The sequence below is a fragment of the Buteo buteo genome, chromosome 1, assembly GCF_964188355.1.
Source record: "Buteo buteo chromosome 1, bButBut1.hap1.1, whole genome shotgun sequence".
NCBI classification, from domain to species: Eukaryota; Metazoa; Chordata; class Aves; order Accipitriformes; family Accipitridae; genus Buteo; species Buteo buteo.
In genome coordinates this window covers 55,209,065-55,233,775 of record NC_134171.1, presented here as the reverse complement: position 1 = coordinate 55,233,775, position 24,711 = coordinate 55,209,065, and the positions used below count along the sequence as shown (strand labels likewise).

The following is a 24,711-nucleotide window of genomic DNA, read 5'->3' as shown; positions in this document are numbered from 1 at the left end:
CTGTAAAACAAAGAGTTACATTAAAAAAAAAAATGAAACCAAACCCCACCGTAGAGTCCCGAACATAACAGTAATCATACAAAACGATGTTTTTAAACAGAGTGAAATCATTCCTCCAGTGTTGTCGAATTCATCTAGAGAGATGCTTGAGGGCCAGCTTTTAATGCAACAGAGCTAGGAAAGTGAAAACACCTACAACAAAAGGGATTAACCACCTGGCACTAATACCTTTGTAAAGAAGTTCAGTGTTTGAGGCAGAGCCACTGAAGCTGATAAATAATATTCTGAAGATACACTGGATTTTGCCAGAGAGAGGTTCTGAGCACTTTACAAAGCCTAGTCCATACACTCTTGTGGACCAGGTAAATTACTCTTGCCATTACACAGATCAAGAAATTGAAATACAGAAAATAAATTGCTTAGGTTACTTAAAAACAAAATGGGGAATAAAATGGACAAAGAGGACAGAGGTACTAGTTCCCAGTCACAAACTCTGTTCATGCACTCACTCTGCCACACAACATCTTCTTTGTACTTCTATGGCTGAGGTTTAATACCGCCATCAGATTCTTTTTGTATGGCTAAAAGAAAAATTCGCTCTGCATCTGTAAAAGACTACAATGTTCTGAGGTGTCATAAATAACACACCATAATCTTTGTATGGAACTCTTTCTGTATAACAAATCAGATCTGATGTATCAGTGCAGGAATAAAGGAAAAAATGGCTATTACAGTAATTGACAATACTGCTTCCTTTCCCAGCAGGCAATCAGCAACAGACAACAGTCAATAACCTAAATTGCAGGGTTTCTACATGGAGAGTCTTTCAAGTGAGCTACAGTTGGGATCAACTGGAAAATCTGGATGAAAACAAAACCTTGGGGGGAAAATCACTAAAGCAAAAGTTTTGTAAAATAAGAAAAAACCCACCCCTCAATTTTTTAATGGCCCTGAAGCAAATCTCCTCTTTCCTTTGTTATTCTCCACTCTGTTGTCACTCCTCTCTCTCCCCATCATATGTGGAGGTCAAGCTACTAATTTTTTCTCATTCTGCAATGTATGAAAGTTTCAGTATGAAAACCAAGGTTGTCGACATTTATAATATGATCTTCCACTTTAAAGTGTTCCAAAGCTCTGCAAAAGGAAGTTTCTAAGTCTTCCAATTCTTGCTCCAATACTATTTATGGGCATATACACCCCTTACATATTATATATATATATATATATATAAAAGGATTGTAAGTATTTTATATACACCTACACTATATATATTCATAAATATACATATACATATATATATGAGGGGTATATATAGGGACTTCAGATAATTTGCTGAGTAGAGCTGAAGGAGGAATAGTAATTCTTGGTGGATTTTAACTATTAAATTTATTATCAAAGTAATAAGTGTTTTGCAGAATAACTGAGATACATGCAACAGAGGATAAACATCACTGCCATGACAGTCTCCACCTTGGAGATGATCAGGACATCAGGGGACTGTGTTTCACTGCAGGTATGTATATTCCATTTTGAAAAAGGAGAAACTGGAATCTGTTTACAGTCAAACAAATTGAAGATAAGATTCTGTGTCAAGGAAGGACTATAAAAAAAGGAGAAATATAAAAGAAATAAATCGCTCACATCCTTGATGCAGTGACAAACGCAGGCATAATGCTGAAATGAAAGGAAGTCCTACACCAAAATACAGTGAGACAATATAGTCAGGTGTTCAGATTCAGTGCTTATGTTTACCAAATCAGCAGAGATAAAACCCAAACTTGGCTGGAATATTCCAGCAGCCTGTTTTATGTATCCTCTTCTCATATTTTCTGTTACAAAAGTTATGCGAATACATGATTTTGTATTTGACTCACCTGTTTTGTGAGTCAAAACAGGTGTGCAAAATGAAACTGAATCACTGATTCTGGATTAGATACATCTGATTGAATGTGGTCCTCAAATTACTATAATGCAATTGAAATCAACAAACTAAAACCATGATAAAATTAAGCTTGAGATAAGAATCAGGTGTCAAGCTTGTTCCCATGTCTTGATATGGAACTGCATATAAAATATGTAAGCAAAGAATAATATAGAGTCAGGTGAGGGTTTGGAAGCAAGGGTTAAAAAACCAAAAACCAGTTACAAGCCAAGTTCCTTACCTGGATGGAATTTGGCACAACTCCACTGAAAATAATAGTGTGATAATATCTTACAACAAATGAAAATCTGACTCGTATATCCTTTTACTTTCATTCTCTCTGGTTTGTCAAAGAACTTATATATCAAAACCTGCTGTATCTTTAAGTACATAAGAGTCTCTCACTTCAAATGCATGACAAAATTCTTATCCATGCAATATTTTTGTTAGGTAGATAGTTATCAGCTTCCGCTGTACAGACAGCAAAAGTAAGCCAGGAACAAATCTCACTCCAAGAAATGTGTCTCTGTCTCTATAGTATACTCAAAAAGTTAGGGTAAAATGAACTTCAGGATCCCTCCCAAGTAGGTGGCAGGCTGTAAGTGCCAGACTTTGATGTGACTGCATTGGCTGGTAGATTGGTAAAAGAGATGCCTCGAGTTTGTTGCTCTACCTCTTTCCCATGCTCGAGCTCGCACTGTGTAGCTGTTTCTCCGCCGTAGGCAGCTGGGTAAAGAATAGACCTGGGCTAGTGCTATAATTAGGACCTCCTGGTGCTGCCTTCTTAGGCCCAAGAGGATTAACTCAGCTCATTAGTGCAGGGCCACAAAGAATCCTGTACCAGATGTAGGAGGAAAATTCTGAAGTTCCTGACTACCCACTCCAAGCTCAGGCTATGACACCCTGTTGCATTCCCAAGCAAAAAGCATATTTCTGACTCAGAAAGCTCAATGTACTTATTACCGACTCACTTCTCCCTGCTCTGTCGCTAAGAAACAGATTTTGCACACAAGAATACTCACCGGCCTCCAAATCATTTAGTCAAAACAAGACCACAGCATGTTACTGTGTCTTGTTCTCAATCCAACTACTACCATGCAGTTCAGCAGCTCTATGAACTCCCACACTTAATGTGCTTCCAGCTTCCCAGAAGCTGTGTTGAAATTTCTTCCTGTGACCTTTTTAAATAAACATTTGCTATTCCTAAGAGATCAGTGATTGAACAGTTTAATGAGAGCATTCACATTTCTGCTTAAAAATGCTTCACTACAGCTCACAAATGCTGTTGTATAGCTTTTTTTTAAAGTACACGTAATACTGCTTAAAGATGCCAGAATGACAACAACCCAAGAGACCAGAGGGATTTTTTTTCCTACAAAATGTACAGTAAGATTTATTACAGAATGAGTTATCACTTCCACAATGTTGTTTAGCCCAATGCAACGCTATCATCTCTAAGAATCAGTACAGTCTCTTTTTCTATCCTGAGTTGTTCACAGGAGTTTTATGCAAAACTGGCTTTTAATGTGGATTATCAAATTACTGTGACTGCTCACGTTCCCCCTATGAAGAAAGTCTTGTCAAATTTCCCTGTGGCTCAGCCACACCTGCTCGTATGCATGCCCAACTCAAAGACTAAAATTTTTATAGTGCGTATGATTGGTAGGTCTTCAAAACAGAGCACTTAGTTTCAATTTGCTTTTCCCAAGATGTGTTTGCATAATTTTCAGTTTACTAAACCCTAAACCAAACCACTAAGTCATAAAAGATTAACATGAAAAAAAGAATTACAGCAACAGCTTAAAGTATGAAAACAATGTAAAGCATAAACTATATACAGGCCATGATTTATTTCTAAAACACATGCACCAATACTCTGATTTTTTTTTTTTACCACTGTAAGGTTATTCTTTCTGGAAATATAGTTACATCAGGCAAAGGGCGATGCCATATACAGGCAGATATCAGAAAATATTTTTGCAAATAGCTCGCCTAGTCCTCTTTAATATAAACTTTAAATTAGCTTTGTTGTTTTCATACTGGGCCCTTTTTTTAATATAAAGTTTAAGCTCTGCCAATTCAAGTGACATTAAAGAAGCAGATGCATCTCATACAGATTGGGACAAAAATATTTCTTTTTAATGTTCTATTAGGATATAGAGCTGTGTCTTCACAAGAAAAAAAAATACAGTTTCACACAGTTCTAAAAACTCGTGTTTTACCCAATTTTTAATTAAGTTTTAAAATATGTTGGTCTGGTTCCTCCATTATTCCAAAGTTTTCTTTTAGTCACCTCTAATATTTAAACTACAGTTTAGAAGTAATTTCTACTTCAGAAATGATCCTGGTCCTCCAAAGATGCACACTGTTATTTAAGTGTGTATATGGTGAGTAAACCCACAGGCTGGTAAAAATTAGGTAGGTGTCTACAATTCTGGTGATGATGGCATCATAGCTAGTTAAATAACAACTAAGTAAAAGCACAGAAAATTATGTTCAGTATAGTGACGTACTGAATGGTTGCTTGAAAGCTTGTCCATTTTTTTCTCACAAAAAAGGTAAGTATGAACACCCCATATTACCTTTGCCTATCATATCTTTACATCATGATGGCCATACTGCCGCTGCTTTCCAAACAGTTCTTTGCTAAGTCTTTGTTACTGTATCTTCATTCTGAAATGTGAATTTTGTGTTTCACAATAAAATTTCATATGTAATATTTCTCAGTAGGGGCCCCATATTGGTTTGCAGACTCAAAATGCATAAAACAGATTTAACTTTAAAAAGTACCAGAAGTCATAAGTTACCCTGTTGTTATAATGTTTATTATACATGTAGGCTCCAAAAATGTACCCATTTCTCAGATAATCAGCTAAGTGTTTGACAGCATTTCTTAAAAATGATCTTTTGGGCTTCAAATTTAAGATCTGTACTTCGAAATGCTCTGGTTTTGTCTTGCAACTGGAAATCTGAATTCTCTTTTCTCCAATTCATGTTCTACAAAAGTTTATTGGTGCACATAGTTGCACTGGTATAAATGGTACAAGTCAGTGAGGGAAAGGATGATTTGAATGATCAAGGTCACTGATTTGTATAAACCAAGCCTCCAAGACAGCAGCTTTTTGTGACATGGAAAAAATACAGTATTTCTTTTAAAATTCTTTTACTCTGCATGCAATTGGGTGTAATGATCAAATCATTTAAATGACATACTGCCATTTTACTTTAAGTGCTTGATCTTTATTGCATTTGGCTACAATCTGGCATTCTTTTTGACCAAAATATTGCTTAGGTTAGACCAGTGCTTTATCAATAACATTTTATTTAATTTTTTTTTTTTTAAGATGAACTAATTTACTGTAACCCAAGGTGGGGGAAGGAAGACTTCTTTCCACATGTTCTATTTTTATTTTCCTCTATTTTTTAATTAGGTCCTTTTTGCATGGTTTTTGTACTGAGGCATTCATCTGCTCCTGCTGCTTATTCTTTCACCTGAAGTCATAATATTCTGTGATATCAAACTGGCTGCTGCAGAGGGAATTATGATGTGACATACAGAAAATTATGACCACGCGTGGGGAAAAAACAGCAGAAGTAGAACTCCAAAGGAAGAAAGGTCCTGCCTATGTTTTCTCTCTTCTTAAGAAAATAGAAAATATTCAAAAACACTGTTAGAGGCAAATGCTTAGTTAGTGCAAACCACGTTATCTATGTAGACATTAGGAAAAACATTGCCACCTATATAAACTGGGAATTTGCCATTTTTTTTCCTGTCTGAACACTGTAAAGATAAAACTTTTAATGCAATGCTGTCATTCAGTTTTAATACTTGAGCGTACTTTTTACCTTCTATCTGTTTGTGTATGCTTTTAAATCACTGGATTCTGGACCCTGTCAATTCTTTGACTGCAAGACTACAGACTACGACCCTGTTACAGAACACAAAGCAGCACTGCATTAATTTTACTTTTTCAAGGAAAGTAAGCTTCATGTAATTATATTGCAGTGTCATTGTTTGCTGCTTTTTCTATGTCTTCTGTGCACTTGTCTACAAGGGACAGGACACAGCAATTCTGTATTTTGAGATTCATGTTTCAATAATGTGAAAGATTATTTTGGGGATTGCTCTGTTTATCTCGTACTGAAATTTCCTTTCCCTTTATTTAATTCCTTCAGGAATTATAAGACTCTGGTTACCAGAAGTACAGTTTTGTTTTGCTTATTGATTAAAATCAATCAATATAGCCTTAACATTTTTGCTTTATGAAGAAAAAATAATCTTGAATTAGTCATGCTTGCTTCAGAGATAAACAGAACAGTCTTGTAATCAGTTCTTCTTAAATTGCTGGCAAGTGTCCTCAGCCCTAACTCCAGCTGCATTGAGGGTATTGTCTTGTAAGTTATTCTTTTAGAAATTATTGCTAAAATAGTAAATATGTAAACAGTAAACTAGAAATGCTAACAGAACACTGTTTTTTAATATAGTGCCTTCAAGGACTGAAAATTATCTTTTGGAATAAAACTGTTGCCAGCGTATTTGCTGGCTAATGACAACTGATGCAGCAGCGTACAGGCCCTCTTATGCAACTGGTTTATTCTAACAAATACAATTTTAAAATGTTGTATCCAAATGGAGATCTAGGGGTATTTTTGGTAGACTCCTTATAATATGTTCAATGTGTGGACCATAGGATATCAAGGCCAACAAGCCCTAATCTCTCTCATGAGTATCATGGGATTTCTTTTGTCTACAGAGTCAGGAGTTTGGCAGAAGATTTGAAGGGATGGGTAATTGTGCCAGTATCGCAATCTCCCTAATGTTATGCTTGAGGCAGCAGTCAAATGCAAGCCAGATTCAAGTCTACAATTTAATTCCAATAAAGTTTGCTTATTTTTCATATTCCTCTTATGTCAGATACACATGAGAAAAATCATGTGTTTCTGATTTCAGACAAAAGAACAGTGATGAGTTTACTGTTCAAGACTTTTTAATACTTCACTTCCAGTCAAATTCTACTAGCAGACCTAAGATTTCAATATAACAGCAGAAATGTTTTTAGCAGCAGCAAGACATAAAATACCACTTGTCTCAGTACTGGCAGATGATTTGTTCTGGATTCCAAGGAGATTTTAGTTTTAAAGTGTAGTAATTTCCACTGCTGAATTCTATCTGAAAATAAAGAAACTGACCAGTAAGAAAAAGTTCTACTAGATACATAAAAGTCAGGTAAAGGCCCTCAAAGTTGAATGTAGCACTTCCCTCTGCCTTCCTTTTCATGTGCACTATGCTTACAGTAGATTGTTCAATTGATTTTATAACTCTGTGCAACTCCTTAGTAATTCCATTGCAGTCAAATTACTCTAGGTTTATGAGAGCATAAGTCAGAGCTGAAGCCAGTCTATGCTTATTATTTCATACAGCATGAAATAAATCATGGAATCCAATTATACAGTAAAACATCAGGCAGTTTTTCTACACTGGTAAGTAGGCATTCATAGCATCTCATGCTATTAACAGAATAAACCTGCACACAGCAATTAATTTAGAATTTTTACTCCCAGGCCTTGAGCGCGATGTTGTCTCTCAGCTTCAAACTCTCCAAGAACAAGGGTGTGAACTGAGCGTGGCGCGGTGACAGTCCAGTGCAGAACAGGGCCGTTCTGCTGGGTGCTGCTGAAAGGAGCTTGGCAGGAGGCTTAGCCTGGTACTGTGGGAGAGCGGTACTGCTAGCTGAAGGAGCTCCAAGGAGCTGTGGGTCTCCACCAAAGCCGCCAGAGGAGCAGTCTCAGAAAGCGTGTAACCCACGGGGGTTTGGAGTAGATTGGGAAAAGCCCAAGAAGCAAAAAACCAAACCAAACCAAAAAAAAAAAAACCACCCCACCATAAAGCGTATTTGCAGGTCCTACTGGGCCCTGGGAAGAAAGGAAATTATTCAGAGAAGTGAGAAAGTAACAAGTGGCCCTGGGATCTAGGAAAACCTGGGGTGAGTCTTGGGTTTGGGGTCACAGTGCTATCCTTGCCCAAATCATGAAACCCAGGGGGAGTGAGAGGTCCTGGCCTGCTAAAGCAACTCCAAGCAGCAGCGGGCAGGCCTTTGCTTGTTAGTGTGCAGCCTGCACGGAAGAGCTGACCCGTAGAAGAGTCTTGTATCCGAAAGGTTGTAGGGTACAGCCTGAGACAGACCAGCAAAATGTTTGCCTCTTTAGCAGAAGGCAACCCACTCATTTGACCGGAGGGCAGCTAGCAATGCACCGCGACTGCAGAACAGCCCACACTCAAGAGGCCAGGTGGTGCCAAGAAGCGGTTGACAAACTGGACGCTGTCTCAGGTAAGTGACTCTCTTCTTTCAGGGAAATGTGAATGCTGTTGTAGACAGGGTATTCAAGGCACCCACGCTGACTCCTCAGGCCATTCTGCTGGGTGGACAACTACCCAGTCTCAGGATCAAGGAGGCTTAAAGACCAAATTTGTTCATACACACTGACACCTCATGTGGCAGGAACACAGCCACATTGTTATTGCTAATGCTAACCATCTTGCTATTATCTGTATCTAACTCTTCTCTCACCATCTTTTATCAAGTACTTAGACTGCAACTTCCTCTGGTGGGCACTGTCTCTTGATCATATTAGTGTTCAAACAGTATTATAAAAACCCTCTATACTAAATAGAGCCCTGGCCCCCTGGCTGAGACATTCAAGAGCTTCACTGCATTAAGGGATAGATTTTACTAATATAGTTCTTTGTCAATAATGTCCAATTTCTGTTTCTGGAGAGTTGCACAGTATTCCTTAGATATGAACACAACAATTGTAACTGAATTTAGGTGGTTTACATGTTGTATGTTAACTCTATGCTCTTATCACACTGTATGAAATGCTGTGCACTGCATGAAATGCTGTATAAAACCAGATGCCTGTGTAGTTATCATGTAAACAACTAAAAGGCTTGGCCCGTGCAATATATGCATGGTGCACACAGCGTTGCAATATCTGCAGAAGTGGATCTGAGAGTACAACAAAATTATATTCTATGTTATTATTTAAGAAGCTATGATTATATAATTAGACTGTATTAAAACACAAAGTTAAAAGGAGAAGAATGATGGCTGCAGGCGTAAAAAAAAATTAATAAATACTTACTTCCCAATTATATGTAAGCAATGCTTAGCAAGATGCTAACAGATTCTTTCTTCTGTTTTCCGTGGTAATTCAGCTGATGTTTTCTACCATTGCTGATTTAGTGACAGTTGATATTTCTAGTCACATAATGCCTACTTTTCTAAATAAAGTAGAATAAGCTAGACACTTTGGCCATGTCTAGACACTCAACTAACAAGCTTTGTTTTCTGAGGGGCTTGAAAGCAACATGTGACTGCAGTTATCTATAAATATGAACGATTTCGAATACCTTAAAAGGCAAAGTGAAAAAAGACAAGAAAAGGGAGGTTGAATTGAAAGGAGAAGAGTTACATATCTTGTGTTGTTCAGTTATTGTTAGTGAAATTCTAAAAGCTTTTCTTCCTGATAAGGAGTTTTTTTAAGTCTTCATAAATATTAGGGGAATTCCAAGTTTTTGCCTTTCCTACTTTGTTTAGCTTTGAAGTATGAAGAAATAGCTCAGTCCTTAACCAAAGTTTGAATGCGTAACTTGTTTTTAGGACAGCAGCAAGATCTAGTGAATAAAACAGGATTTCTTTCCAAGTCTGCTCATGACCTTCTTTAAGACCCTGGAAACACCTTGCATCTTTTTTTTATTTTATTTTTTTTTATTTCCTTGTTGCATGTGGCTTCTATTTTGACAGTAAATTAAGCAGGTGTCTCTGAGCCTGTTTGAATGTGAGCAATACACAAACTTTACAGACTGTGAATGAAACACTGGAGGGGGAGAAAGTAAGGAATCAGAAAAAATCTGCTTTGTTTCTTAGATTTTATTTTCTTTGTACCTGTACTGACAGAATTCTGACCTACTTACTCTGCTTATTCAAATAATCTTCTTGGAAAAAGCAGGAAGAGGAAAAATATTTGCACTGCAGAAAATAAGCAGGACCTATCATACCTTTACTCTTTAAATCAAACAGACCTCATAACTTCATCTTAAGGAAGGGAAAAGTTGCAAATCTACGGCAATTTGGGCTTGGTTCCTTTTTTATTATTATTATTTTTTCCCCATGTGGGCTCCTGTTAAGTTTTGGCTTAATTCATGAGAATTTTGCCACTTGTTTCAGTAGAGTTAATATTTAGAATGTAAATTTTAAACAGAGTGATAGCCTGAGAGTAAGAATTTAAGTTTTTCATATCACCTCTCAAATGGCTCTTTCTGATGCTCTAGGAAGACTTCCTCATCATTCAGATTCCATTTAGGCCAGCTATAAAATAAGTAAATTAGAATAATATTGCTTAACAGCTTCCTAAGAACATTCATGATTAATTGCTGATAAGTACTAAATATTACTGTGAAAGTATGTGTTGGCATGCATATGGTACGCTTAGTTTCAAGCTGATGCAATGCTTGTGCTGCAGAGGCTCAGAAAAAATACTGCATTATCAAGGACTTCTAATTTAAAAATGCTATAGTTTTCAAAGACTATGATGTGCCTCAGAGAGGATAGATCTAAAGGTAAAACACTATTACCGTACAATTTAAAACTAGAATTTTAATTCTCTGCAAGCTGTTCTAAACAATCAGTTTTCAAGCAACAAGTTAAAGCCTCTGGTCTCAATTTCATGATACTGCTTGGGAAACAGCTTAGTAGGTGGCATTTGCATTTGGTAGGATCTAGTACAATGAAAAGTGAAAGACTGTGGTAAGATGCTGCCTGGCTGCATGAATCAGGGTGACTTTCATAAAAATGATTAGCCAGTAGTGTGCCATTATCAACACCAGTTGTGTTCTAGGATTCTGCTGGTTTTCCATATGGTACTGAAAAAGATTATGCCATTTTTTTTAACAAAACTGAATTTTACTTCTTTCCAGTATGTTTAATTCTTAAACATCTGGTTTTCTGCTTTAGATCCTGAAATTAACCTCATCTCCTGAGAGGAGATGTATGTAACTGTACAACTGAGTAGTTTCTCATTTTCATACTTAACCCTTCTTAGCAGATCTCTGTAAGAGGTCTGTACATCCTTATAGGATGGGCAGCTGAGTATATAGAATTTATAGCACCTGTAAGGTCTTTTTAAGAAGAAGTGGTATAATGTTCATTGTCTGGTGTTAAGGCTGGGATCAAGAGACATCTGGGTCTATGTGAAAGGCCACATTGCTGAAATTCAGCGAGGAGTCTTGCCATCAATACAAGTAAGACTGGTTGGATAACAAAGAAATGCACAGCTTGGGAAACGAGAAAAGGATCCAGTAAATTTCCTGCAGAAAAATGTAGATAAGCAGCTGTCACAGGAGAGACTTTATAGAATGCATCGGTGTTTTTGGTTTCTTTCCAATTCTATAGCTGTTTATATCCTGAAGTATGGCTGGTGAGAACACATACCCAGGCTGGTGGTTTCATGAAGAAACAAGGTTGTGGATGGGTGCAAAAAGCAATAGCTTTGAGATTCTCCAAGGAGGTCTCCAAGCTCTACCATTAATATGGACATTATGGAAGGGCAGAATGGGAAATTTTTCTTTTCCTTTACAAGGTATATGAAGAGCTTATTTCCCTTTGATAGTTTTCAGAATACGTGGATGCTCTAAATAGCAAAAAGGAATTATTTTCTAATGGGTAAGAGTCTAATCTAATCTCAATTGAAGTTAATCAGAATGACTCCCTCTAGTCTCTATGGCTACTGAATCAGGCTCTAAATATCCTAGCTTTTCACTTCCTCTTATAATTATCACTTTTATAGTATAATTATGGTAGCTTCTGTAGCATGCTCAATGCTATATAAAAACACAGGAAAATAGTTTGTCAATAAATTCGAAAGTGAAGTGTGTAACAAACAAACTACCTGTGGAAAGATCACTGAGATTAAGATAGCATGTGCATCACAAACTTAATGATAAAAAGTACTGTGAGGCTATTATCTGCTAAGAAAATACTACTATTTTAATATAGCATCATCTGCCATTAAAATTCTTGACTAAAATTTATCTGGTTGGCCGGATCTTTCATCTATACAAACTGCATTAGTGTGTGGGGTGTCAGAGCAGGACCGAGGCCTGGCTACAGACAGGTTTTGTCTTTCTCCCACATTCTCATGTGGGTCTTACAAGAAGGCAGGCCTACCTTGAAAACTGTGGTCTCGGTCTCCCTGTCCCACAAACACTCAATCTGACACATGATTCAAGTCACCAGAGTCTTCCCAGTCTATTGGGAAAGAAGCCAGCAGAGAGAGCTGAGGCGTGTACTAGCCATCAGGTTGTTCGTGAAGTGATCACAAGCTGCAATTTGGATAATGCTGTTCTTTACCTTAATATTCCAACTGCCAGAGCTGATGGTAGCAAATGATTTTTAGGCTTTATCTACAGCAGAATTAACCATTCTGCTCTGACTTAAGACATTGCTTTTTGTAGCAAGAACCATGTTATGTTAAAGACAACCTTTCCCGAACAACGGAGATGTGATCTTCATGTTGCATGTGGAACCAAGGTGCAGAGGGATCTTAGAAGAGTTTTGGAGATATACCCTATTAGTCTGTAACATCTGTAACAGCCCTAAATGAACAAACTTACTAAAGAAACAGCACTGGGGAGAATGGCAGGGGGGGCTGGAAAGAGAGACAGTAGAAAAGTAGCTGTAGTTTGATTCATGGATAAAGACTGGTGAAGCAGCTACTATAGGTCTTATGCTCTGACTGGACAATGCCTAAGAATTTAGCTTTGATTATAAGTGAAAAAACTTAACTGGTGGTTAAAAGGAATGAGTGTGCTAGGAGCTTTGCATTTAGTAATATAGTTCAGACAAAATTCTCTCCCTAAGTTAGGCTGAGGAGTCAGTTGTCTGGGGATACAGAAGTACAAGCAGCTGTACTTGGTACAGGCTGTAGATACAGTGGGGGAAAAAGCCGGAGGGAGAGGAGGAGAGATCATGTCTCCATTTCTTTGCTTTGACAAAAATTTGGGGGCTAAGGTGTATGTGGCGTTTACTAGATAAAGCATATAGAACAATTACAGGTTGTACAGGAACATGCAGTAATGTATCTGTTCTTAAATTGTAAGACAGCATTGAACAGTCTGCATACTGCGATTAGTTAAATTCATTGCTTCTGACTTAAAATCTTTTGGGCTGCCTCAATTGTTTCTTTCATCTCTGCAAGAGGAAGGCTGGGAAACTAGAAGCCTCAACAGTACTAACAAAGCTTCCTTCTACTCTGCTTTGCAATTATATTTGCCTGTATTCTTGATGTTCAGAGCCTCACATAAAGCAGATGTCTTCACAACATAAATACTTTAAAAAGGATGCTCTCAAGGCTGCTTGGATAAATTTGACCTATTTTTTTCTCTTTAACTCTTTATGGAATGCGTTTAATTCTCTGTATTTTCTTCCATGCTCAAACAGGTGATTCAGTATTATTTTAGGGGCCTAACACTGATAAGCACCCAGACAATAACACTGTGCATGTGTATCTCAAACTTAATAGAGAAGAAAATCTGTCAGTAAGTCAACAGGTTTTCATTTCATGTTTTCTGTGAGGACATGAATCTGTTCAGTAAGGTCTCTTGCCAGCAAGTGTGTAATCTCCCTTTTACCTTGTGGAAGGTACAAAACCTCTTCCAGCACTGGGACTTAGCCATGAATTACCTTTCCACAGCAGCTGTGTTCCAGGAGTAGCCCCTCCTGAATTTATGTGGAAATGGTTTTGCCTTCATGCAGCAACCCTGGGATCTGTGAACTCTGAGAAACCACTGCCATTTTCATTTAATCAAGAAAAAATTCAGGCAATCCTCTTCCTCTGTAAGGCCACTTTTAAGGGGCCTTCCCTGTAGGAAAAGCAATTTGTCCCCCAACTTTTATCCTGTGCCATGCAGACTTCTCTCAAAAACAGAGACCTGATTAACTCCTTTTTGCAAAAACCATCACTAAGCAAGGTGATGCATGCTTGCTGGGATGAAGTACAGAATAATTGGGGCTTTCAATAAATAGAAACGTTTCTATGAGCCATTCAATATGGGGTTGATTTCATAGTTTCAGCCTAACATTGATTTAGGACTTAAAGACCTTCCTCATTACTGCATGTTACAATTACATGGGCAGTAGAAGTGAAAACATGCTCATGTATATGGTAAAATGTAGTTACTGATGTATTTCAAGTTCCTATATGAGTCCCAATTATCAGAAGGGTAACAGCTGCTTTTGTCTCAATTGAAAAGAAAAAGACTATCAATACCTAACAACATTTATTATTAGAACTATTGGCCTCCACACCTTGTCTTTGTTATACTTTAAAGCTCTTTATTAGACGAAAAATTATAGTCATAAATGAAAATATATTAAATTTTATAGTAATAAACATATTGAAAGTATTTGTCCTAAATAAGCATTTAGGATAGGGTACATCACAACTACATAACCACTACACATTAAGATAACATACAAAATAAAGTCAGATAGGGTGGATGTAATAAATAAGCACTGTAAAAATCCTTTTCCACTCAAATCCAAGATGCTAATCTTGATTTTTGTGACATTTTATTACACTTTATTCATTAATCTTACTCAATTACACAGGGAAGGTAGTGACTGTCCTCCCACAGGAGCACAGCAACACATGGCATACAGAACACATCACTGCCTGCTGTAGATTTTATCAGTGCCAGCTTTGCTCCACAGAAGGGCAACACAAGGCTTGTAATACAGCTTTTCTGTACTGGATAAATCCTGCACTATAAAAGCCAGCAGTAGTCCACAATACCTGATACTATAAAACCATTTTTGTGTGTCCTTATTGTATTTCATGAAAAAATGTGGGCTGAACAACAATGACATGAATAGTTATGTAGATTTTACTTATATGAAATAAACCAGTGCCACCTGGGAGTGAGCTTTATATCACATATGACCCTGAAATAAAATATAGTAAATAAATTATGTTATAGAAAGCTCAACAGCTTCTACTTGAAGTTTCCATGGGGAAGCAGCTGTTCAGTTGATTGGTCACCTTAAAGAAAATCCTAAATGAAAGAATTATACATTAACATCCTCAAGCAGTAGTTGTCTGTAAATGAAAATGGCAGCATGGAAAATCTGATTAACTTCCCTGAGGTCAAAGGCAAGGTAATTTAAAACAATATAAAATGTAAATTTCCAAATTAGGATGAAAAAAAGTAGCAAGGAGAAAGGCTACTAATAATTCAGTTTTTTCAACAGACAATATTCAGAACAGCAAAACTTTTAGTAAATGAAACACACAGTACAAAGAAAATTTCTTTGCCTATTGAAATAAGCCACTAAATCTCAAGAAAACAAAATGCTTTTACAATTTCATCTCACTTCCCATCTGCAGACATCCATAGGCTTCTAATTCCTTCATGTGCACAGAAAGATGTTTCTGGTGTCTCTGCTTCTGGACCATATTTATCGTGCACTGGCTTTTATCAAAATATTAAAAGTAAGGGATAATGAGGCTGCATTTTCAAAACACTGCAACCACTGGTTTGGTTTTGCAAATGACATATCCATGCATGTAATCAGCACATGGAGTCACAATTGCATTTCAAAACTCAATTGCTTGGCACTGCAAAATTTACTGTGCCCACAAAAAGCTAAAAAACCTCACCAATCACCTTCCCCCACCCCGTATAACCCCTGACTACAAAAAACACAAATCTGTAATCTTGGAGCAATTGATTGGCCACATAAGAATTCTAAGAATCAGCAACATAGCTCAGGCATCATTTCAGCCACATATGTAGCTCTGCACAGCTTTGAGACTGGTAGAATATGAATATTCCCTTCGGACTCTGTCCCCTTCTGAGACATTCTGAGGAAAAATTAACTATTCAGGCCTCTGTGTATGTAGCACCTGCTCCTTGAAAACCTAGCTCATTATGTTTAAAAAAAACAAACCCAGGATCATAAGTCTTTTCTATTCTTATACCCAGTTGTATCACAATATTGAAACAATTTTTTTAATCTTTCTGTCACAGAAGCATAATGCAAGTGTGACATTCAATTGTCCCATACAATCAGAAGAGTCATCTGGTAAATTAAAATCAAGAAAAGACGAAAATGATGTGCCAGTGCACAATGTACAGAACACCAAAACATCCCCCTCCCTCCTACAAGAATATCTACAAAATATGGCATATTTCAACACTCACGGCTATCGTAGCATATATTGCCCAGGGCACGTCCTGTTTGAAGCAATACTTCCTGGTCTTTGCAGTTTAACAGCTGCACCAAAGGAGGGATCAACCCAGCATCCACACATGGGTTCCGCATAAATTCTGCAAATAATGCAAAGCCTGTTAAAGCAAGCCGGCTATTTTCAGTTTCATCCATTCTAGTTACTCTGGCATTGCAACTGGGCCTTTTGTGAGAATAAACATATGCATAGACAACCCATGTAAGTTCTCATGCAAGCTTCTAGAGAGTAAGCCCAAGTTGGGACTGGGGCTTATGTTCTTTCCATTATTCGTTAATTTGAAAGGAATTAAGAGTATTTAATTGACTTTCATGAAAACTAATTTAACATACCTCAGACTGAGCATGTTTTTAGTAGTATAAAGAAGTGCTGAAAAGAACAGTGAATTCACAACCTTTTTTTCCACCCCAGCAAATCCAACATAAATTAAAGTTACTAAATAACATAAAAGATGACTTAAAAACTAGTATTCATACTCCAAAACGAACAGTATTTTTTACTCTCTGTTCCCTTAATTAGAACTCCTAAAAAGCTTTTGCTTTAAAAATAAAAAAAAAAGGGAATTAAAGTTAAGTAACAGGCTCTTTATTTGGAAGGTAAGGAAAGGAAAGGAAAATACAAAAGAGATTACGTAAACCCAAATGCCTGTACCTTTCGACAGTCTAACTGATGCCCACCACAGGAGGACAGCTAGAGGACCCATCCAGTGGGAAGCTCTCTGCCTTTCTGTCCTTCCTTCCTGCTATGTCCCCCAGTCACAGAGAACCAAAGTATTATTTCACATCTGTGCAAGTCATAGACAGAGAATTATCCTGGTGTCAGAGAGATAAAGGACTGGTCTCCAGGAGGAGCTATAGTTAGGCAGGCACTGGGCTGCACATTTTACAAGGTAAGTTTACAGAAGCATCCCCCTGATACACTGATAGTGTTACTTAATAGCTCACTACAGAGCACCCTTCAGAGAGGTAGCATTGTAATAGGCAAAAGGTCAATATGTTTTTCATTTGTTGTGAATTGCAAATCACGTCTCTTCCTATCCTAGACTATGTTGGATCTTCCAAAATCAGTTTACCTTTGTGTTACTTCGTCATTTACGAGAGAATGAACCAGGGTGTGCAATCCCCATAAAAAGAGATGAGAAAGTTTTTCTGATTCTGGATCAACAGAACCCCTCATTCCAATAACTCAAAGATTTCATACAATGTTTGAAATACAAATACATTTTCTTAAATACTCCCTTTGTTGCACCTATTACAATGTTCTTTGATGTTTCTGTAGCTACAAAATCTTTTGTAGTAAATCTTGCAGTTTTATTTTAGCTAAAGAAATAATTGTCATAGAGGTAAGCAATCCTCACGTGATGATAAACTTTGATATATCAACAAGTGGAAGAAGTACAATCAGCAACATCTATACAGTTGTGCAGGTCCAACAGAAGATAGTAGTCAGCACAATTGACCCACCTTCCTAAGATACTGTAACATTTTAAGAGGGTACACAGATGCTACACTGTGATAAATGGTGGTGGTATCCATCCTAATGAACAGAACAAGTATCAGATACATTTGTTCTTTAAAATTGGCCTTGCCATGTCCTTGTAACTTTTTACCTATTTCTTTATCACCCACTTTAATCTTCATCTTGATATTTATTTACTAAATGTATTAACGTTCCTCCCTCTGTCGTCTCAGCCTCTTCCTCTCTTAGTTGCCTACAAAAACTCTTCTCTGTTCCTCAGCTTCTCCCAACATCACTTTTTTTTTTACACCCACTAGCTTACCATAGTCTCTGCATCATCAGTCAGATTTTTAATTTTTTTTTTCTCCTGGTCTGTGATAGGAAACAGAACTTGTTCTCTCCTAAAAGACTGGGAGGTCTCAGTCTGTTCTGTTGTATGTTTAGGTTCTTGCTCATGTGGTGAAAAGGAGTAAGAAACCTTTCCTCCACCCTCCCGCCATTTGGAGTGAGCAGAAGCTTTCAGTCTCCCATTCAGCAACAAAATAATTAGGCAATATGCTGAGCAAACTTGTATTTATCAAGGTCATGTAAGGGCAAAAAGTAAAAGAAATGGTGCCAGATGTAGCAAAATAGATCTGTGAAACAGCAACAAAAATGTGGCAACTGCAACTATATTTGCAGGTGATAGTACACAGAAGTAATAGAAGAGAAGGTAATCAAGAACAGAGTCATTTAGAAGGTTTCCACTAACCTGGCTGGGAAATGAAGCAGATCCTTTGAAGGAAATAGTGAAGAATCGCTTAAGTTAGGAGGACAACCATTGAGGACAGAGTAACATAAAGCAAAGGAAGACAAGATTTCAAAAGAGAAATGTAGTTGTGTTGTAGTATTACAGATTGGGAAGATCCTGGCAAAGAAGAGGAGACTAAAGACCTTGCAAGAGGGTTTAAAAGGTCCACAGTGGGGAGAGAAACTCCACATAGCAAGTGCATCTGAGCCTTCAGTATGCCCACAGCTGAAAGGCAAATGGCTGTAGCTGGAGACACAAGAGTGACTAGAGGGAGTTTTGTGTGTTTGGATATTTAAAATGGGAGAGCCTAACACAAGCTCATGCTGGGAGGAGGAAAAGTCATGTGAGCTGGAGAGGTGAAACAGAGCAAAAGGTGAAAAGGAGGAGATGAAACATGACAAAACCACTGAGGCAGGTAGAGGGATTTGATGTGACTACATGTGTGTGTATGTGTGAAGGACCAGATGAGGGGAATGGGAAAGGAAAACAAGAAGTGGGGAAGAAAAAGGTGCTCTTTTATTAGTAAAGCTCGGATTCAGAGTCAGAGGCACTATTCTGTCAGTGCTGCATGGCATGACCATAGGGAAATCAGTTCAATTGCCTGGGTTTAATGCCTGCTATCTGTAGGATGTTGATAACATAGATTTCTCAAAGTGCCCTGATGCCTGTTGAAAAAAGGTGCAACATGAGCATGAAACACTTGTATTCTTATGTAAGAGGACAAAGAAAACAACAAAATCAAATGAGGTATTTGCTGCTATCCTGCTTAAGCAACTATTTCAAGAGTTAGAATCCAAAGAGAAACATCCAGCTCATTCCAGTCTTGAAAGCACTAGGCACCTTAAATAATTTCTTAATACCTTCACTTTAACCATGGCTGCTAGAGGTCCCAGTTACATCTGTTAATAACTTTAAGAAAAAGACAAAGGCTATTTTGTATGATGAACCAGGTAAAATGCCAGCTCTTCCGGAGAGTGTACTCATAAAAGCAGTTTAAAAGCTGGCAGGAAAAAGGATACATTAGAAACTATTCAGAGATTTAATGTATTAATTCAGATTTGAAAGATACTGGCTAAAACGCTCTGTAAAGGAAATCTTGCAGGAAACAATGCATAGTAATCAGTTAAGCTATTGTGAACATTGCTTTTATTCTTAACTTTCTCCCTTCTGAGGCAGGAGCTAGAAGGGCTAACTGTAAAGATAAACAGTTGACTGCAATATTCTAAATATACTTACGAATTTATTAAGTACAGAAAAAGCATGTGATACGGTTGCATGAATCTATCATTCTGAAACATTTCTAATTTTAAATTTCTATGTTTACATTTTTTACTGGCTATTTATCTAAATAATTTTAAAACTTAAAACCTAACCATGTATATCTTATTTTCTTGTTAATGTTGTTTCTGAATATCCATATATAGCATTGTCTCAAATCAGTGAATTGGGTGGAGGAGGTCACACAGGGGCTAGCGGTAAGAAGCTGTAGTATCACAATTCCAAAGAAAAGGGGGAAAGGGAATGTGGAAATAGTCAGCAATAATGTAGCCCCTTCTCTGAAGAGGCATCAGCATGAGAGTTTACAGAGGGAGGGAGGTATAGCTGCCAGGTCTGCATGCAGACAGGAGTTAAGAGGCATCCTATTTCTCTCTGCCTGGCCTCTGGGGAACTAAAGTGCAAAACGCATTCTGTGCCTCTTTGGCTGGGATAGCAACAAGTCAAGGAGTGAGAAAAGTCAGCCACGAACCTCCCCTACCCTCATCACAGGGTTTGCCAGTAGCACCTGCCTGCAGATATGAGGCCATTTTTTTGAGCTCAAGGTATGCAGGGTATTGGGTGAGCTTTAAGATAATTCTAAAGAAAAATAATTTCAATAGTTTTAGATTATCTCCTACATTATATGACTGTATGTGTATAATACATACCAAAATGGAGCCCTGATTCTCATTTGGGTTCTTGGGCTCTTACTCTTAACATGTATAACGCTCTTTAGACAGGAGTAACTGGTTTTGGTGTGGTATCAAAGGCCTCATAATGTTAATAATGTTATCACAAATCTCAGACCAAAGAAACAATCTACTATCACTTAGCCACCTGTATACATACTACTGTTGTAACTATGTGCACTACATGATGCCCATCCTTTTTTTCTATATGCATTTCATAAAGCCAGTGGTGTGCTATTTATGCCCAATAAATAATACTATTGATTGTCTTAAAAACTAAATAGCATGAAAGTAAGGACTAAAAAAATTTCCAGCAGCCAAATGCTGTTTTGGTTGTATTAAAAAGTAGAGAAAATTTGACAAAACAAAAAGAGTGAAAGGGAAAGATATGAAAGGTGTCTAATCTACAAAATGAAAACATAAATGAAGTAAAACATACTGACAAGTGAGGTGAAAAACTGAAGATGTTCCAGCAGAAAAGTTCTTGTAGAAAACCTCACCATTTCTGGCTACTTCTGCTATGATGTTAGCTACTTTTGCTGTGCAGGAAGATTGTGGCGTCAACAGACTCGCGAACACCTGAAGAACTCCACTTTTCTGGATTTTTTCACTTGTCTCCGTATCTGAAAAACACATCACACAAAAATGACTTGTGCATCAGCTTGCTTTGGGGAAGAAAAGAAAGAAAAGCAGAAGGGAAGTTAAGTCTTCTCAAAGGTAATTATTAAAGTAATTATTTTCCCATATAAGAAGTCAACTGCTATTTCAGTGATCATATTTATTTTATATGATGTGCTCAAAGAACTTATTACTTCTCCATTCCTAATAAATTGATCTTTATAAGGTGACTCTGTGTTATATAAGTAAATACAGATACATACTCATACATACATAGGGAAACTACTGGAGAGACTGGTAGAAAGACTAAAGGTGATGGAGTGATATGCAGCAGCCTAAAGTACTATGTAAAAATCAAGGAATGGTATTCTGAAGTGATGAATTATTGGAAACTTTCAAGGATTGTTGGGGGAGGTCTTTACAGCTGAGGGCACAGCTTAATGCAGCGTAGGAGTCAGAAACTGGAGAAGAGGGAGAGCTAAGCAGATCCTGGTCTAGACTCCTCTTACGCTCAGCTTGAATATCTTCTATGTTGCTCTGCTAAGCTCCAGTAGCTCCAGTATAGTCTCAGTAGAATGGAAAGGGAAAAATAACACTGAGTTTCTTGTAGTAGAGATCAAAGATTCGGGACAAAACCGTTCCTCTTTCTGTCTGCAGTAGAGAGGAATTGTGCAGCTGCTCCATAGCAGGGCTCCACCTAGCATTGCTGGGCAACAGCTCTATAACAAACCGAAAATTAACACTGATTCAACTGCAGTGAAAGATAAGGTACTAGATGCTAAAACATGTTTTGCTAATGCTTTCAAAGAATGGCATATTTGAGACGAATATTAGTGTGACATACAATATGATTAGATGGCAGCTATCACTTTAGAAAGTAGCATGACTCCTTAAGCCATTCATAGTGGAAGTTACTTGCATTCTCCAAAGATGGCTGTGAGATGCTCTAATTGATGACTTTTGCAGAGCAAAACAAATCCATCTGAATGTAACTCTGTTCTAAGACAACCCTGTCTCACAGGGGCATTCTTAAGCACTACAATATGTACAACCCCCCTCACATCACTTAAAATAAAAGCTTTACGGTAAGTGCAAGTTAAAATTAAAAAAATCGCTAGAGCTTGCCAGTAACAGTGAGAAACAGATGTAAACATTTCAGAGTTGAGAAGACAGGCCTTTGAGCACCACTTTCTGCAGTTTCTTAGAAGCACCCTTACTCTGGTGTAAGAGCTATCAAGACAGTCAGGCTGGGCAGCGCCAGTAGTAATCAATGGATTTTGGTTTTATATAGTATCTTTCAAATCCGGGAGTAAAGGGAGGGATATTACATATTCTTGAACAGCAAAGGAGGAGCCTTAATCTCATCCAATAGTTTTTTTCAAGATGTTCTCTGTTTTCCCCCAAAACAAGTAAAAGCATATTTTGTGCACCACAACTAGCTAGTCTTCTAGAGCAGCAGTTTGCAACCACTGTTTAGCTGTGCTTCACCTCTGAATTGGTAATGATGTGTCACAGGACTCACCACCTCCTCTCTCCTCCTCCTCCTCTCCTCCAATCCTGCAATTGATTTTTGACTTGTGGCAGCTCCAGGACAACCCCTGCTGCCTCCAAGCACGGGAAAGACCCTGAACAGAAGCCAGCACAAGCCTGGCAGAGGTGATTCATGTGGGTTTTGTGGCTCACATACAGTATGTACATGCTTCGCCAGCTGGGAGCCAGTGATGTCTAGGTGATGGAAAAGGGACTAAAAGGAGAGAACTTCAAGTCTGGATTGCAGTTATGCCTCTGTATTTCTATATTCAGTTCCATCTTGGGATGTTTGTCTTTGGCTAGGACTACTCATCTACAATATGTCAGTGATGACATCTGATTACAAACAGATTAGGTATAAAATGAAGATTGATTAATTTCAACATATCATGTGTAATATAAGTGCTAATTATTACAATCTGTTTGCAATCTAGTTAACTGCAATTTTTGAAATGCACTGAGAAACCCTCTCAGAAGATATAATGTAAAGGAGCTTATGGCTTATTGGGAAGCTTTTGTAAGTTCTGACATATAGCATATACTTACTAGATGTATTCTCCCATGGATATATATGTAGATGAAAGAAAAGTTTGATTTCAGAGAAAATCATGTCAGGACTAAACAGTGGTACAGACATCTTAGCTGTCTATTAAAGAAGAGATCATCCTTCTCCCTGAAGCTCGAAACTGAAAGTACAGAATTCAAAATTGGAAATGTAGATATCTGTGAACCTCTATAATGTTAGCCACAATTAGTAGGCAGGAAACATTAATGTATTTTCTCCTGCCATGCTGCTGAGATACAGAGTATCCAGTCTTATTTTTATGATCTGTAGTTTGATGGACTCATTACTGTGCAAAGCATCAATTACATAAATAGAACAAAACATATCCTGCAAGAAGTGGGAAAATAAAATTAAATGCTTCTCCAGGCCAGTTGTGTGTAGCAGATATGCACTGATTTATTTTATTAAGATAAGCAAGTGAGCACCAATAAAAGCAGAGGCCTTAACAGACCTGTTGGAAATCGGGAAATCAGCTAGCTGGGATTGCATAGATGAAAACAGACCATTGACTTTTTTCTTACTCTTAAGCAGTACAGGAGGCACACCTACATATACTCTGCCCTTCAAACCAATATCCCACTGGTTCTTGTTACCCAGGCTGAGTACCAATATCAAACTTTTGCTAGTCACAAAAGAAGGAAGCCAGAGTAATTTGACCAGCAGCAAGGCTAGCTCTCCTACCACTGGGCAGGGATACTCCTACCTCCACTCTACCCTGAGTAAGTGCTCAAGTATAAATGTTTGAGGGGAAAAGCACATTAATCTGGCATCAGGCAGAAGAATATCTACTGACTATGCAGCCCACAGTGCTCTCTGAGGCATTTTTGCCAGTAATTGCCTTGGGTGTAAAAAATGCCGTGGGGTGCTTCAGCTTGTCTACTCCAAGTCTACCTAAGCCCTGCTCTTCCTCTGCAAAACATTTACAATTTACACTTGGTGTAATATACAAATGAATCCAGTGTCAAAATAAAGGTATGACATTATGACATTAAATCCTTGCAGGTAGTTTATAGTATGTCCTCCAATAAGGCATCGTAAGGGAATGTGCCAATAAACTTACTGTTACATCCTCATGCACATTATTCTAAATTGTCCTGGTTTGTATCTGCAGAATAAATAATTTTTTTTCCCAGGGATTCTAAGTTCATCACACTAAAGTTCTAATAAAGACGGTGGGGAAAACAAGAATGTGCTGAAATATACAAATTAATTTCTTAAGACATAGGTAACTGGCAGATGTTTTAGCTATAGAAAATGCATCTTTTTGGTGGCCTTTTGAAATGCTTAGACAAGGAAGGATATTTTAATTGGAACAGGATGTCTTATATATAAACCTAAAATTGTCTTCTTAAGTCTAGCATTTTTGCTCAGTATTTTTTAAATTCTTTTAAAGGAGGAGGGCTTAGTAGGCAATTAATGCACATGGCTGCCCTGTGGAAATTGGGAAGTCCAAATGAAGATCTTCAGCCACCCTTCACTTGTCTGAGGAGTCAACTGTACACTCAGTTCAGGTAGCAAGTGTTGAAATACATGGCTTTCAAAGAAAATACCAAGTCAGAGGTTTTGAAGATTATTTCAG

The 24,711-nt window shown here is 37.7% G+C and overlaps 1 protein-coding gene across 7 annotated transcripts in view; it reads right to left on the bottom strand.

The window, feature by feature from the left end:
- The window catches only part of RAP1GDS1 (Rap1 GTPase-GDP dissociation stimulator 1), a 105,010-nt gene that overhangs the window by 27,490 nt on the left and 52,809 nt on the right, over positions 1 to 24,711 (bottom strand). For 5 of the 7 annotated variants that reach the window (XM_075030872.1, XM_075030853.1, XM_075030906.1 and 2 more), the window contains exons 3-4: positions 20,920 to 21,042; positions 16,182 to 16,307 (exon numbers count right to left, since the gene is read on the bottom strand). In XM_075030872.1, the coding sequence (XP_074886973.1) occupies positions 16,182 to 16,307; positions 20,920 to 21,042 (249 nt within the window). Of the gene's footprint in view, positions 1 to 16,181; positions 16,308 to 20,858; positions 21,043 to 24,711 lie in introns of all 7 variants that reach the window. The other 2 variants (XM_075030892.1, XM_075030896.1) reach the window with 2 other exon arrangements.